This window comes from Mobula hypostoma, chromosome 12 (assembly GCF_963921235.1).
Source record: "Mobula hypostoma chromosome 12, sMobHyp1.1, whole genome shotgun sequence".
NCBI classification, from domain to species: Eukaryota; Metazoa; Chordata; class Chondrichthyes; order Myliobatiformes; family Myliobatidae; genus Mobula; species Mobula hypostoma.
The window spans coordinates 101210470-101224155 of NC_086108.1; the positions used below are offsets into that span (position 1 = coordinate 101210470).

The window sequence follows — 13686 nt, forward strand, 5'->3', positions numbered from 1 at the left end:
ACTGCGTGAGATTTTCACCGCAATGATAAAGTACGACTTTAATTTTGAAAGGGTACGTAGGTTTAGGGGATATTTGCAGGATGGTTTGAGTCCTTACAAAGAACTGTGTGATAGAAAAATGCGCGAGGCTCAGCAGTCAAGCAAGCCTTCCACATCAGCCACAGCAGACGATGAATCTCGACCTTCGACATCGAGGCGGGCAGTCATAGGAGAAGATGAGCTGCCTGCTCTAATGGAAACAGATGACGAGATGACACCTCAGTGTCCCACCACCCCGTGATTCATGGAGAATGCAGCGGTAGCCGGGAGGCACACAGCACATCTTTGAGAAAAAAGCCGAAATAAACAAGCTAATTAATTAGGTGTTGCCCGACACATAATTGTTGGCCCAGATCAGAGACGATGCAATCGGCAATCGGCACTGATCTAGGCCGACAATTACGTGTTGGGTGGCACCTAAATAATTAGCATGTTTACTTAGGCTTTTTTCTTAAAGATGTGCTGTGTACTTCCCAGCTACCGCTGCACTCTGCATGCTTCGTGGCAATGTATCAGTCGGCGGCCTGGAGGGTGGGGTCCACTGTACCACCCCAACCTGCGACAACTCAGCCTAACACACCATTGTCCCGATTCGGGTAAGTGAAACTACACTGTACATACATTATTTCTACTTTATATCGGCTGTGTATTTTTACGTGTTATTTGGTATGATTTGGCAGCTTCATAACTTAAAGGTTACTGGAGAGCGCTTGCGCCGTGTTTTTACCAACAGCGCTTGCGTGAGATTTTCGCTACGGAGAACAGTTCAGGCAATGATTGTGGAAAAGTATTTCTACTTTATATAGGCTGTGTATTTATCATATCATTCCTGCTTTTACTATGTTACTGTTATTTTAGGCTTTATGTGTTATTTGGCATGATTTGGTAGGTTATTTTTGGGACAGGAGGGCACAAATTCAGGATTGAAGGATGTCTATTTAGAACAGAGATGTGAAGAGATTACTTTAGTCAGAGTGTGGTAAGGCAGGGGTGTGGTATGACTGGAAGAATTGGATCATCCCATGATGGAATGGCAGAGCAGATTTGATGGGCCAAATGGCCTACTTCTTTGCTCCTGTATCATATGGTCTTATGGTCTTATTATTCAGCCTTGTAGGTGGCTGACAGGTTTTGGGGAGTCAGGAGATAAGGTACATGCCACAGGATTACTAGCCTTTAACCTTCTCTGGTAACCATGGTGTTCTATGGCTAGACTAGTTCAGTTTCCTGTCAATGGTAACCCCCAGGATGTTGACAGTAGGGGATTCAATGATGGTGATACCACTGAATGTCAAGGGATGGTGGTTAGATCTTCTCTTCTTGGAGATGGTCATTGCCTGGCACTTGTGTGGCACAAGTATGACTTGCCACTTGTCAGCCCAAGCCTGGATATTGTCCAGGTCCTGCTGCACTTGGGTAGGAACTGATTCACTATCTGAGACGTCCTGAATGGTGTAGCACATTGTGCAGTCATCTGCGAACATCCCCACTTCTGACCTTAGTTGTGAGTGTGACAAAAGAACCAGTTATCAGAAGATTGATGCCGATAAGAGGACAATGGGTGAACATGCAAGGTGCTAATAAGAGAGAGACAAGAGGGATTAATGAAAAGGAGACACAGATCCGAGTATTGTCAGAGACCGGTGTGGCTTTGAACCCTGAACTGTTTGAAGTTTGATGGACAGGCGATACCCCAGCAGGGGGATAAAAGGGGACAGGTTCGCTAAGGCGAGACACACGACTCCCACGAGGTAATGAGACCCTGGAAGCGGTGTGCCCCCACAAGTTGGTGGCAGTTTTCGAGGTCTGGTCGCGGGACCAGCCATAGACACACAGGGTGGAAAGATACAGTCGGGCGGGAACCTGGTGTGTGTGTCCGCCCTTGCCTGGGTGCCGGGTTCACCGCAGAAGAACGATCGTATCTGGAACGGAGGGGTCACAGTCGGTGACCTCAGAAGACATTACAAAGGGCTCGCCTGAAAGCTAACTGCGAGGAATATCGAAGGTCAGTTTGGAATCCGTTTTGAATATTCATTCGCTTTCGCTCTCTCTCTTCTCCCCGCCCCAACGGCACAACAGCGATTACTGCGAATTGAATTGAACTAAATTGAACTGAATTTAGCTGATCATTTACCCCTAGACTGCGATTGAGCTTGATTGATCCTATTATCCTAGTTCTGTGTACATGTGTGTTTTATCATTGCTAAACTGCTGCATTTATATCCTTTTGATTAGAGTACTGTGTTGCTTATTTCTTTAATAAAACTTTCTTAGTTCCAGTAATCCAGACTCCAACTAAGTGGTCCATTTCTGCTGGTTTGGCAACCCAGTTATGGGGTATGTAACATGAGTAATCTCTAAATTGCACCAATGCTTAATACCTGCAGCGACCATGATCATGTATCTTAATCACATTCATGGGCAACAGATTAACACAGGCATAAGCATTCAACCACTTAATCAATTCTTAGAGCAATTACATGGTATTCAGCAAATCAAAGCCAGGATGACTCCCTCACAATGAAACCTCTCTCTGGGCTGCAGCTTGTTAGCCACTTGCTGAGAGCCACTGGACTCAGTGGTGAGTAAACCACCTTTCTCAGACTCTGTAATCAAAGATCGATATGACTTGGGTCCCACCAAAAACTAACAAATTGGGATGACGCCCATCCAAACTTTGATCTGCGTGGATAACATGTAAATACTGGCCCCATGCAATTGCCTGTCAGCGAGAAATAACAGATCGTACACTGCATACAATCATAAAGGAAGTATATTTATAAATGTTAACTTAAGTAAACAGTAATTAAAGAAGAAAGAAAAAAAAGAAAAGGGCTCATCATAACTTGGGTTTAGGTGCAATCTGCCCCTTTTGTACAGGTCATACCCCCGCCCGCCCCCCCCCCGAAGAAATCCCATTGATCCAAGAATCTGAAGCCCTGCCCCCTGCACCAGCTTCTCAACCACACATTTATCTGCCAGATCATCCTGTTTCTACCCTCACTGGAGCATGGCACAGGTAGTAATTCCAGAAATTATTACCCTGGGGGTTCTGCTTTTCAGCTTTCGGCCTAACTCTCTAAGTTCTCTCGTCAGGACCTCATTGCTTTTCCTTCCTGTGTCATTGGTTTAATATGTATCAAGACCTCTGGCTGCTCTCCCGCCCTTTTCAAAATGCAGTGGACATGATCCAAGATGTCCCTGACCCTGGCACCTGGGAGGCAGCATACCAGCCCATTCATGTCCAAAGAATCTCCTGTCTGTTCCACTGACTACTGAGTCCCCTATCACTACCACTCCCCTCTACATCGACTTCTCTAACTTCCGCTAATGCCCCACCTCCCCCTCGTACCCCATCCGTTATTTATTTATATACACACATTCTTTCTCTCTCTCTCCTTTTTCTCCCTCTGTCCCTCTGAATATACCCCTTGCCCATCCCCTGGGTTCCTCCCCCCCTTGTCTTTCTTCCTGGGCCTCCTGTCCCATGATCCTCTCATATCCCTTTTGCCAATCACCTGTCCAGCTCTTGGCTCCATCCCTCCCCCTCCTGTCTTTTCCTATCATTTTGGATCTCCCCCTCCCCCTCCAACTTTCAAATCTCTTACTCACTCTTCCGTTAGTCCTGACGAAGGGTCTCAGCCAAAAAAACGTCGACTGCACCTCTTCCTAGAGATGCTGCCTGGCCTGCTGCGTTCACCAGCAACTTTGTTGTGTGTTGCTTGAATTTCCGGCATCTGCAGAATTCCTGTTGTTTGCACTCCCCTCTTCTCCCTCTTTCCCTTCCGCACCACAGACACATGCTCAGTGCCATCAACCTGGTCTCTGTGGCAATCCATGGGAGGTCATCCCCCACAACAGTATCCAAAATGATATACTTATTATTGAGGGGAATGGCCACAGGGGTGCTCTGCACTAATTGCCTATTCACCTTCCGATTTCTTCTCCTGACAGTCACACTACCCACCTCCTGCAACTTGGGGGTGAACACTTCCCTGTAACTCCGATCGATGACCTCCTCACTCTCCTGCACAAGCCAAAGGACATCCAGCTGCTGTTCCAGATCCCTAGCATGGTCTTCAAGGAGCCGTAGCTGGATGCACTTCACGGAGATGTAGTTCCCTGGGAGACTTCGGGTCTCCCAGAACTCCAGTATCCGACGTGAATAATGTGGTCAAATGGGTCAGCAAATTTGCAGATGACACCAAGGTTGGTGGTGTAGTGGACAGTGAGAAGACTATCATGGCTTGCAGCAGGATCTGGACTAGCTGGAAAAATGGCAGTTGGTATTTAATGCTGACAAGTGTGAGGTCCAAACAACCAGTGCGTAGTAGGACACTGAGGCGTGTGGTAGACAGATATATCTGGGAATACTGATCCATAATTCCTTGGAAGTAGCATCAAAGGTAGATAGGGATGTAAAGAAAGCTTTTGGTACATTGAAGTTCATAAATCAAAGAATTGTGTACAGAAGTTGATATGTTATGTTGGTAAGGCTTATTTTGGAGCATTGTGTGCAGTTTTGTTCACCTACCTATAGGATGGATGTAAGATTGAAAACATGCAGAGAGTATTTATAATGCTTTTGCTGGGACTTGAGGACCTTGATGGGAAGGATATTGAGGGCTATGGTCCGGATGCAGTTCAATGGCAGCAGGTAGATTAAAGATCTGCACAGACTAGATGGGCTGATGGGCCTGCTTCTGTGCGACTCTGTCTTTGCAACTGTTTTACTTGTATCCTTCAGGACTGTAATGCCTCCATGATATCTCCTTACACCTCATCCATTTCAGAGAGGACCCACTTTCTCTCTTCCATCTGCAGTACATCATCTTCTTCAGATTATAGAAACATAGAAACATAGAAAATAGGTGCAGGAGTAGGCCGTTCGGCCCTTCGAGCCTGCACCGCCATTTATTATGATCATGGCTGATCCTCCAACTCAGAACCCCGCCCCAGCCTTCCCTCCATACCCCCTGACCCCCGTAGCCACAAGGGCCATATCTAACTCCCTCTTAAACATAGCCAATGAACTGGCCTCAACTGTTTCCTGTGGCAGAGAATTCCACAGATTCACCACTCTCTGTGTGAAGAAGTTTTTCCTAATCTCAGTCCTAAAAGCCTTCCCCTCTATCCTCAAACTGTGACCCCTCATTCTGGACTTCCCCGACATCGGGAACAATCTTCCTGCATCAAGCCTGTCCAATCCCTTTAGGATCTTATACGTTTCAATCAGATCCCCCCTCAATCTTCTAAATTCCAACGAGTACAAGCCCAGTTCATCCAGTCTTTCTTCATATGAAAGTCCTGCCATCCCAGGAATCAATCTGGTGAACCTTCTTTGTACTCCCTCTATGGTAAGGATGTCTTTCCTCAGACTAGGGGACCAAAACTGCACACAATACTCCAGGTGTGGTCTCACCAAGGCCTTGTACAACTGCAGTAGTACCTCCCTGCTCCTGTACTCGAATCCTCTCGCTATAAATGCCAGCATACCATTCGCCTTTTTCACTGCCTGCTGTACCTGCATGCCCACTTTCAATGACTGGTGTATAATGACACCCAGGTCTCGTTGCACCTCCCCTTTTCCTAATCGGCCACCATTCAGATAATAATCTGTTTTCCTATTTTTGCCACCAAAGTGGATAACTTCACATTTATCCACATTAAATTGCATCTGCCATGAATTTGCCCACTCACCCAACCTATCCAAGTCACTCTGCATCCTCTTAGCATCCTCCTCACTGCTAACACTGCCACCCAGCTTTGTGTCATCCGCAAACTTGGAGATGCTGCATTTAATTCCCTCATCCAAGTCATTAATATATATTGTAAACAACTGGGGTCCCAGCACTGAGCCTTGCGGTACCCCACGAGTCACCGCCTGCCATTCTGAAAAGGTCCCGTTTATTCCCACTCTTTGCTTCCTGTCTGCTAACCAATTCTCCACCCACACCAATACCTTACCCCCAATACTGTGTGCTTTAAGTTTGCACACTAATCTCCTGTGTGGGACCTTGTCAAAAGCCTTTTGAAAATCCAAATATACCACATCCACTGGTTCTCCCCTATCCACTCTACTAGTTACATCCTCAAAAAATTCTATGAGATTCGTCAGACATGATTTTCCTTTCACAAATCCATGCTGACTTTGTCTGATCATTTCACTGCTTTCCAAATGTGCTGTTATCACATCCTTGATAACTGACTCCAGCAGTTTCCCCACCACCGACGTTAGGCTAACCGGTCTATAATTCCCCAGTTTCTCTCTCCCTCCTTTTTTAAAAACTGGAGTTACATTAGCCACCCTCCAATCCTCAGGAACTAGTCCAGAATCTAACGAGTTTTTAAAAATTATCACTAATGCATCCACTATTTCTTGGGCTACTTCCTTAAGCACTCTAGGATGCAACCCATCTGGCCCTGGGGATTTATCTGCCTTCAATCCCTTCAATTTACCTAACACCACTTCCCTACTAACATGTATTTCGCTCAGTTCCTCCATCTCACTGGACCCTCTGTCCCCTACTATTTCTGGAAGATTATTTATGTCCTCCTTAGTGAAGACAGAACCAAAGTAATTATTCAATTGGTCTGCCATGTCCTTGCTCCCCATAATCAATTCACTTGTTTCTGTCTGCAGGGGACCTACATTTGTCTTTACTAGTCTTTTCCTTCTTACATATCTATAAAAGCTTTTACAGTCCGTTTTTATGTTCCCTGCCAGTTTTCTCTCATAATCTTTTTTCCCCTTTCTAATTAAGTCGTTTGTCCTCCTCTGCTGAACTCTGAATTTCTCCCAGTCCTCAGGTGAGCCACTTTCCCTGGCTAATTTGTATGCTTCTTCTTTGGAATTGATACTATCCCTAATTTCTCTTGTCAGCCACGGGTGCACTACCTTCCTTGATTTATTCTTTTGCCAAACTGGGATGAACAATTGTTGTAGTTCATCCATGCAACCTTTAAATGCTCGCCATTGCATATCCACCGTTAATCCTTTAAGTGTCATTTGCCAGTCTATCTTAGCTAATTCACGTCTCATACCTTCAAAGTTACCCCTCTTTAAGTTCAGAACCTTTGTTTCTGAATTAACTATGTCACTCTCCATGTTAATGAAGAATTCCACCATATTATGGTCAGTCTTATCCAAGGGGCCTCTCACGACAAGATTGCTAATTAACCCTTCCTCATTGCTCAAAACCCAGTCCAGAATAGCCTGCTCTCTATACGCTTTAAACATGAAAAAAGTTTCCAGCTAAATAGAATTTATTATTTACAGGAGGTTTTTGTTGGATTCATTCCAAGATGAACCATTCTTGCAGCTCTGCGTCTGAAGCAGTTCATTGTTATGTTACAGCTTGCCGATGCTGAACAATCGGATTAAGTTAAAAATTCTGAGTCACTGCCATCCCTTTTTTTGTGTTCTGGGGACAATTTTTCACAATTATTTTTGATTTATTGGCAAAATCAGAGGAACATAAGCAAAGGAAGCAAGAGGAGTGGAGTAAAACTTCATTGCAACAATGGTTCAGCGAAACGCTTTTCCCTTGGTGTTCAGTTACCTCCTCTGCGTTTATGCTGACAGCAGCTGTGGAATACATGTGGTAGATAATGGATATAAAGACATTGTGATTGCAATTAAACCAAGTATCCCATATGATAAGGAGCTCCCTGAAAAAATCCAGGTAAGATCTAAAATGAATTCAGATCTGTTGCTTTGTGTCAATGTTGTGTTGTATTACCTTGAAATTAGGATTTGATGACAGGAAGAAGAGCTAAAAGAATATGTATCCATAATTGCTCTGGTCTCATAATTAAAATACAATGAGACATTGGTTTTAAACTTGTGTTTCCTTTAGGCGATGATGATTGAAGCCTCCTCCTTCCTGCATCAAGCTACCAAAAAGTGGCTCTATTTTTCAGATGTTAAAATCCTTTTGCCTAAAACCTGGCCAGTTAGCTCCAGCTTGGTTCAAAGACCAACTAATCAATCATATGAGAAGGTAAGAACAAAGAAATCAGAGAGTGATAGTAAATGATTGTATATCATATTGAACAATGATAGAGAGCTAGTATCTAGTTGCCCAGGGTTCAATACTGAAATGGATGTTTTGGATAACATTTATAAATTTATGGATGAAGGAGTGGCAAAGTGTGAGAGGGTGATAATGTATGCTGATGTAGATGGAGCTGCTGAATAGGCAGCAAGTTACAGGTGAAGTGAAAATCTGAGGTATATACAATATCACACCAGTAATCTGCTGTCTAATCATTCAGAAATTAATCCGAATGAATCCTTCGGAAAGATGGTTCGGCATCTAGCTCACAGATGATGTTACCCACCCCGCTGAAACTCACCATTTCTGTTCTCCCTTCAACTCATCAGGATGTCAATTCATGTGTTTGATTGAACGTACTGGAATCCCTTTTTCTGTGCTCTCTTTATCCTCCCTGGTGCCCCGTCTCCAAAGCCCCCTTTCACTACACTGAACCCCAGTTTCTGCTCTCTCCCTTTCAACTCACCAAGTCCTGGTTTCTGCCCGCCTCCCCAACGCACCGGGACTGTTTCATGTGATCTGTTTAAACTCAATAGCACATTTCAGATCTGATGAGGCATATAAAAATTCAATAAGCACAAAATAGAATAAATATAATTGTACCAGTAATCCTATGAAAGACATAATAGAAATAAAGTGCATTGTTGGGGGTGAGGTTTGAGGGGTGCTCATGGGCTGATGTGTGTGTAGTGGTGGTTTGGGGTGGGGGTGTGAGTTTAATGGATGGAATGTTGATCAGCTTGACAGCTTGGAGGGAAATAATTGATTTTATATCAGATTTCCCAAAATGTTTAGGATTACAAATGCGATAGAGCTTGATTGATTCCTATTATCCTAGTTCTGTGTACGTGTGTTTTACCATTGCTAACCTGCTGCATTTATATCCTTCCTATTAGAGTACTGTGTTACTTATTTCTTTAATAAAACTTTCTTAGTTCCAGTAATCCAGACTCCAACTAAGTGGTCCATTTCTGCTGGTTTGACAACCCAGTTACGGGGTACGTAACAATAGTAACCCCACTTACAGAGACTAGGTCATTGGCAATCCAAACGTTCATCAGATACATTTTAAATATTACGAGAGTACAGTAGTTCTTTTGGTTTCCTTACCTACACCTCCCTGTAATCCGCACCTACTCCTCTTCCAGCCTGGTCATTCACTGCTTGTGATGTGGCCTCTAACGGTGGTGAAAACAAGATTCAAGTTTCAAAATTGTTTATTGTCATTCTTCAATACACCAGTGTAAAGGAGAATGAAGTGATTGTTACTGCTAATCCAATGCAGTGAAAAAAATCATAATAAGCAGAATGAACACAATAAACCCCCAAAAAACACAATAAATATACTGTAAGTATAAAAGCAATCCTATAAAACACAATATACAAATAACTGTTTGAGTGTGGCCACATACACATAAGAATAGCTTGTACTGTAAACATAGTCTGATTGTATGTACATAAGGGCAGGAATCTTTCCACATGAGGTGACCCTAATAGGAAAGAAGATGGGAGATCTTCTTTCCTGTCTGTTAGGAGATAGGACAGGAGGCAGGATTGAAATAAGCTGCAGAAGGTTGTAAACTTAGTCAGCTCCATCATGACTTCCCAGCATCCAGGACATCTTCAAGGAGTGATGCTTCAAAAAGCTGGCATCTATTGTTAAGGACCACCATCACCCAGGACATGCCCTCTTCTCATTCCCACCATCAGGGAGGACTACAGGAGCTGGAAGCAATGTACTGCTGCCACTTAACAAGTTTCATGACATATGCCGGTGATATTGACCCAATTCTGATTCCATTTCTTTGACCGTCTACCATCAGGCAGAAGGTAACGGTGTAAGAACAAGGACTGTCAGGCTGGGTGACAGCTTCTTCCCTCAGGCTGTGAGACTTCTGCAGGTCAGACAGCATCAATGAGAGATTACTAAACCTGATTCTGATTCTGAAATGGTAAAGTGACAGAGTGAATCTTGGCAAGAGGAAATCATTTTGGTAGCAGCAGGGCTACCAGGAACACTCTGACTGTGACTGTGTCAGTGTAAATATGAGGTGGGCGTGTAAGTGTAAAATGACAGTGCATGGGGGGGTGGGGTTGAAGGCTACTGAGGGGCTGGGCAGAGGCGTGGCTAATATGGGTGCGGTGGTCAAAAACATGAGAAATTCTGTAGATGCTGGAAATCCAAAACGTCTCTCAAAAAATGCTGGAGGAACCCAGCAGCTCTGGCAGCAGCTATGGAAATTAAAAAAACAATTGGGCCGAAGTCCTTCTTCAGAACTGGACAGGAAGGGGGAAGATGCCAGAATAAAAAGATGGGGAGAGGGGAAGGAGGATAGAAAGAAGGTGATAGGTAAAGCCTGGTGGATAGGAAAGGTAAAGGGCTGGAAAGGAAGGAATTAAAGGGCTGGAAAGGAAGGAATCTGATAGGAGAAAGGGAAGGAGGAGGGGACCTAGAGGGAAGTGATAAGCAAGTAAGAAGAGATAAGAGGACAGAGAGGGAAATAGAAGAAGAGGGGAGGAGAAGGGTGAGGGATTTTTTTTAACAGATGGAGAAATCTATATTTATGCCATCAGGTTGGAAGCTACCCAGACGTAAGATAAGTTGTTGGTCTCCACCCTGAGGGTGGCCTCATTGTGACCTCAGGGGAGGCCATGGATCAACATGTTGGAATGGGAATTGGAATTAATATATCTGGGAAGTTCTGCTTTTAGTGGATGGAACATAGATTCTCAACAAAACGGTCCCCCAATTTACAATAGATCTTACCACTGTAGAAGAGACCGCATTGGGAGCACCAGACATGATGGATGACCCCAGCAGATTTGCAGGTGAAGTGTTAACTCAATGAAAGGGGCCCTGAATGGACATGAGGGAGGAGGTGAATGGACACCGGTAGTACTTTGGCCAGTTGCAGGGATAAGTGCCAGGAGGGAGATTAATGAGGAGGGATGATTGTACAATTGAATCACAGAGGAAGCGATCCCTGCAGAAAGTAGCGGGTGTGCAGGTAAAGATACCTTTGGTTGTAGGATCCCCTTGAAGATAGCAGAAGTTCTGGAGAATGATGTCTTGGATGTGGAGGCTCATGAGGTGGTAGATAAGGACAATGACTCTTTTCTCAGTTCCTTCTCCTCTATTGCATCTGCTACCAGGATGCGGCTTTCCATTCCAGGATATCAGCGATGTCTTCCTTCTTCAAAGAATGAGGTTTCCCTTCCTTCACCATTGATGCTGCCCTCATTGTGAGGGAGGAGAAGATGGCGGCGCGCCTGTGTGTGCGCAGCCCTCCGGTGGAAAATGATATCGTATCTGTTAAATAGGGGCTGTGGACAATTCTGATTTGATGGAGAATAGACGTGAAAGCACAGAGGGATATCTGGAGAAATTTCTGAAACGCCCATTCGCTGCTGTTGTTACTGCGTGGTCGGGAATCTTTCGGAGGGTAGACTTCAAAATCCCCGGCCTTGCCTGCTTTTGGCGACTGAGAAGGAGGTCGAATTGTTTGGACAGAGATGGTGCTCGGTAATCGGTGTCGGAGAGCTGATCAGAGCTCGAAGTTTTTGGATGACTCAGAGTCGGATTGTGGTCGGCATGGCAGGAAGAGTTTTTCTTCCTTCTCCCATCTGCATGAGATGTGGGACATTTGAGAAACTTTGAACTTTACTGTGCTCGTGGACTTCTTCATCAAGTTATGGTATTGTGCACTGTTGTAACTATATGTTATAATTATGTGGTTTTGTCAGTTTTTTCAGTCTTGGTGAAGCACCTTCAATTACTCCAAAAGACTGAGGTTTGGTAAAATACCAAAAGGCTTTTATTCGCTGTACAATACGACCTCCACAGTGAGTGTCTGCCCCCGGACTGAGGGGGAGGGGCAAGGCGAACACCTTTATACAGGACTCTGTGGGAGGAGCCACAGGGGCAGTCAGCAGATGGGTGTGTCCAGACAGGTAACCCAGTTACAACATATATACATGGTTTACCACATTCACCCCTCATTTTTTTAAAAAGAGTCCCGCGGGGTGAAGTGTCTGACAATATTTACAAGAAGTATATTTACAGGTTAAGTCTATCAGGCGGTCGAGTCCATCGCTGTGATCTACGTAGCACCGGCGATGGCGGTTGTGCTGGCTCCGGCCTGACTTCAGGTGCCAGCACGTTAGGCGTCGGTAATCCCTCGTGCGTGTGCATCGCGCCCGGTATGGGAGTGTCGTGTGGTGTCTGTATAGGGTTTGGGGTGCACGGTGTCTTGTAGGTACATACATTGGTGGGTACGGGGTCAATAGTCACCACGGAGTGTTCAGGATAGGGGCCCGGAGCTCCTGCGGGCACCAGGTCGCGGATGGAGACCGTGTCCTCCCACCCATCAGGTAAAACCACGTAGGCATACTGGGGGTTCGCATGAAGTAAGTGAACCCTCTCGACCATCGGGGAGTATTTATTGCTGCTCGCATGTTTCCGAAGCAGCACTGGCCCCGGGGACGTCAGCCAAGTTGGTAGGGTGGTTCCAGTGGTCGATTTGCTGGGAAACGAAAAGAGCCACTCATGAGGGGTGGCATTGGTGGCCGTGCATAACAGGGAGCGGATGGAGTGGAGTGCCTCGGGAAGAACCTCCTGCCAGCGGGAGACCGGCAGTCCCTTTGACCTGAGGGCTAAGAGTGTGGCTTTCCACACCGTGCCATTCTCCTTCTCTACCTGTCCATTCCCCCGGGGATTATAGCTCGTGGTCCTACTGGTTGCAATTCCCCTAGCCAGTAGGTATTGGCGCAGCTCGTCACTCATAAACGAGGACCCTCTGTCACTGTGAATATAGCATGGGTATCCGAACAGAGTGAAGAGCTTGCGCAGGGCTTTTATAACTGACGTGGTAGTGGTGTCGGGGCAGGGGATGCTGAAGGGGAACCGCGAGTACTCGTCAATTACGTTAAGAAAGTACACATTGCGGTCGGTGGAGGGAAGGGGGCCCTTAAAGTCAACACTCAGTCGCTCAAAGGGGCGGGTGGCCTTGATGAGTGGTGCCTTTTCAGGTCGGTAGAAGTGCGGTTTGCACTCTGCGCAGACTTGGCAGTCCCTGGTCATCATCCTGATCTCCTCAAGGGAGTAAGGCAGGTTCCGGGCTTTCACGAAGTGGAAAAGCCGGGTGACTCCTGGGTGGCAAAGATCTACATGTAGGGCGTATAGCCGGTCAATCTGCGCGCTGGCACATGTTCCCCGGGATAGGGCATCGGAGGGCTCGTTGAGCTTCCCAGGCCTGTACATGATGTCATAGTTGTAGGTGGAGAGTTCGATTCTCCACCTCAGAATTTTATCATTTTTGATTTTGCTCCGCTGCTGATTATTAAACATGAACGCGACTGAGCGCTGGTCAGTTAGCAGCGTGAACCTTTCGCCGGCAAGATAGTGCCTCCAGTGCCTTATAGCTTCCACTATGGCCTGGGCCTCTTTCTCTACCACAGAGTGCCGAATTTTAGGGCCTTGAAAGGTACGGGAGAAGAACGCCACTGGTCTTCCTGCCTGGTTGAGGGTAGCAGCCAGCGCAAAGTCGGAGGCGTCACTCTCTACTTGGAAGGGAATGGCCTCATCCACCGC

The 13686-nt window shown here is 45.7% G+C and overlaps 1 protein-coding gene across 2 annotated transcripts in view; it reads left to right on the plus strand.

The window, feature by feature from the left end:
* Positions 1-7373: 7373 nt before the first annotated feature.
* LOC134355256 (calcium-activated chloride channel regulator 1-like) overlaps positions 7374-13686 on the plus strand; it is an 88828-nt gene continuing 82515 nt past the window's right edge. For both annotated transcript variants that reach the window (XM_063065053.1, XM_063065051.1), the window contains exons 1-2: positions 7374-7724; positions 7899-8042. In XM_063065053.1, the coding sequence (XP_062921123.1) occupies positions 7563-7724; positions 7899-8042 (306 nt within the window). In that variant the 5' untranslated portion in view covers positions 7374-7562. The remainder of the gene's footprint in view (positions 7725-7898; positions 8043-13686) is intronic.